This window comes from Charadrius vociferus, unplaced genomic scaffold (genome assembly GCF_000708025.1).
Source record: "Charadrius vociferus isolate BGI_N301 unplaced genomic scaffold, ASM70802v2 scaffold79, whole genome shotgun sequence".
NCBI lineage: Eukaryota > Metazoa > Chordata > Aves > Charadriiformes > Charadriidae > Charadrius > Charadrius vociferus.
This window is the reverse complement of record NW_009650182.1, coordinates 508,317-509,334: the sequence shown is the minus strand read 5'-3', so window position 1 is coordinate 509,334 and position 1,018 is coordinate 508,317. Positions and strand designations below refer to the sequence as shown.

The 1,018-nt window shown below is 55.1% G+C and overlaps 1 protein-coding gene across 1 annotated transcript in view; it reads right to left on the bottom strand.

Moving 5' to 3' along the window:
* TOX (thymocyte selection-associated high mobility group box) overlaps window positions 1–410 on the bottom strand; it is a 229,457-nt gene extending 229,047 nt beyond the window's left edge. The window contains exon 1 of the mRNA XM_009892768.1: window positions 309–410. Coding sequence (XP_009891070.1) covers window positions 309–410 — 102 coding nt within the window. The remainder of the gene's footprint in view (window positions 1–308) is intronic.
* Between the last annotated feature and the right edge of the window lie 608 nt (window positions 411–1,018).

Here is a 1,018-nt window from a genome sequence, read left to right as displayed (position 1 = left end):
CACCCCCCGCTCCAGCCGCCCGCCCCCAAAACTACTCCGGGGTTTTAATTTGGGGGTGCCTGCAGGGGAGACGGCGTGAGTCCCGGCGGCACCTCTCCCCGGCGGCCAGCACCGCGCACCCCAAACCCTCTCCCCTCCCTCCCCCCCAAAAAAAACCCCGGCAAGTGCCGCTGCCCTCCGCCTCGCCCGCTGAACTTGGTGCGCGGATCGCCGGAGCGCAGCGCCCGCTCATGCAAACGCGCCGCCGCCGCCGCACACATCGACAGCACAGATATAAACACCTCGGACGACACAAAACACGAAGTCACCTTGTTGCAATAGTAGGGGTCCAGGCAGGGGGAAGGTCCCAAACAAGGCGTATCAGGAGCGGCTGCAGGCTGAGGAGGTGGTGAATAAAATCTTACGTCCATTTCACTAAAACATCAAGCAAACTCCTTTACTTCTCTCTCTTTCTTTTTTTTTTTTTTTTTTGGTCGTTAATGTTGGTGCAAAAAGGGGTGTGTGTGAGTGTGTGCGTGTGTGAGGGGAGGGGGGGGGAACACACAACAAGACCGAGAAGAATAAAAAAGAGGTGCCTGACTTCAGTAGTCAAAGAAACACCTTCCCTGCCTCACATCCGTTTGTGGTTTGTAAAGAGAGAGAGAGAGAGAAAGGAGAGGGGGGGTAAAAAAAAAAAAAAAAATCTCTTCCAAAAAAGCACCGGTCTGCAGATGTCTGCGAGAGAATCAACAAACCCTCCTTCTTCTACGGCAGGGCAGGTAACTTCGAGTAGTTATTGTTTCCCCCACGCATCGGCACCGGGGCGCTACCTCCGTGTGTGCCTCTCTTTATGGGAGTCTCGGAGTTGGTTCGCTTCTCCCTCCCTCCCTCCCGCTCGCTCGCTCCCTCCGTTCCTTTCCCGTTCTTTTCTTTTTTTTTTAAGATTATTATTGTTATTATTTATTTGGTTGGGTTGGGGTGTTTTGGTTGCCCTCCACCGTGAGGAGCGGGGCCGGGGAGGGAGGCGGCGGCGGCAGCC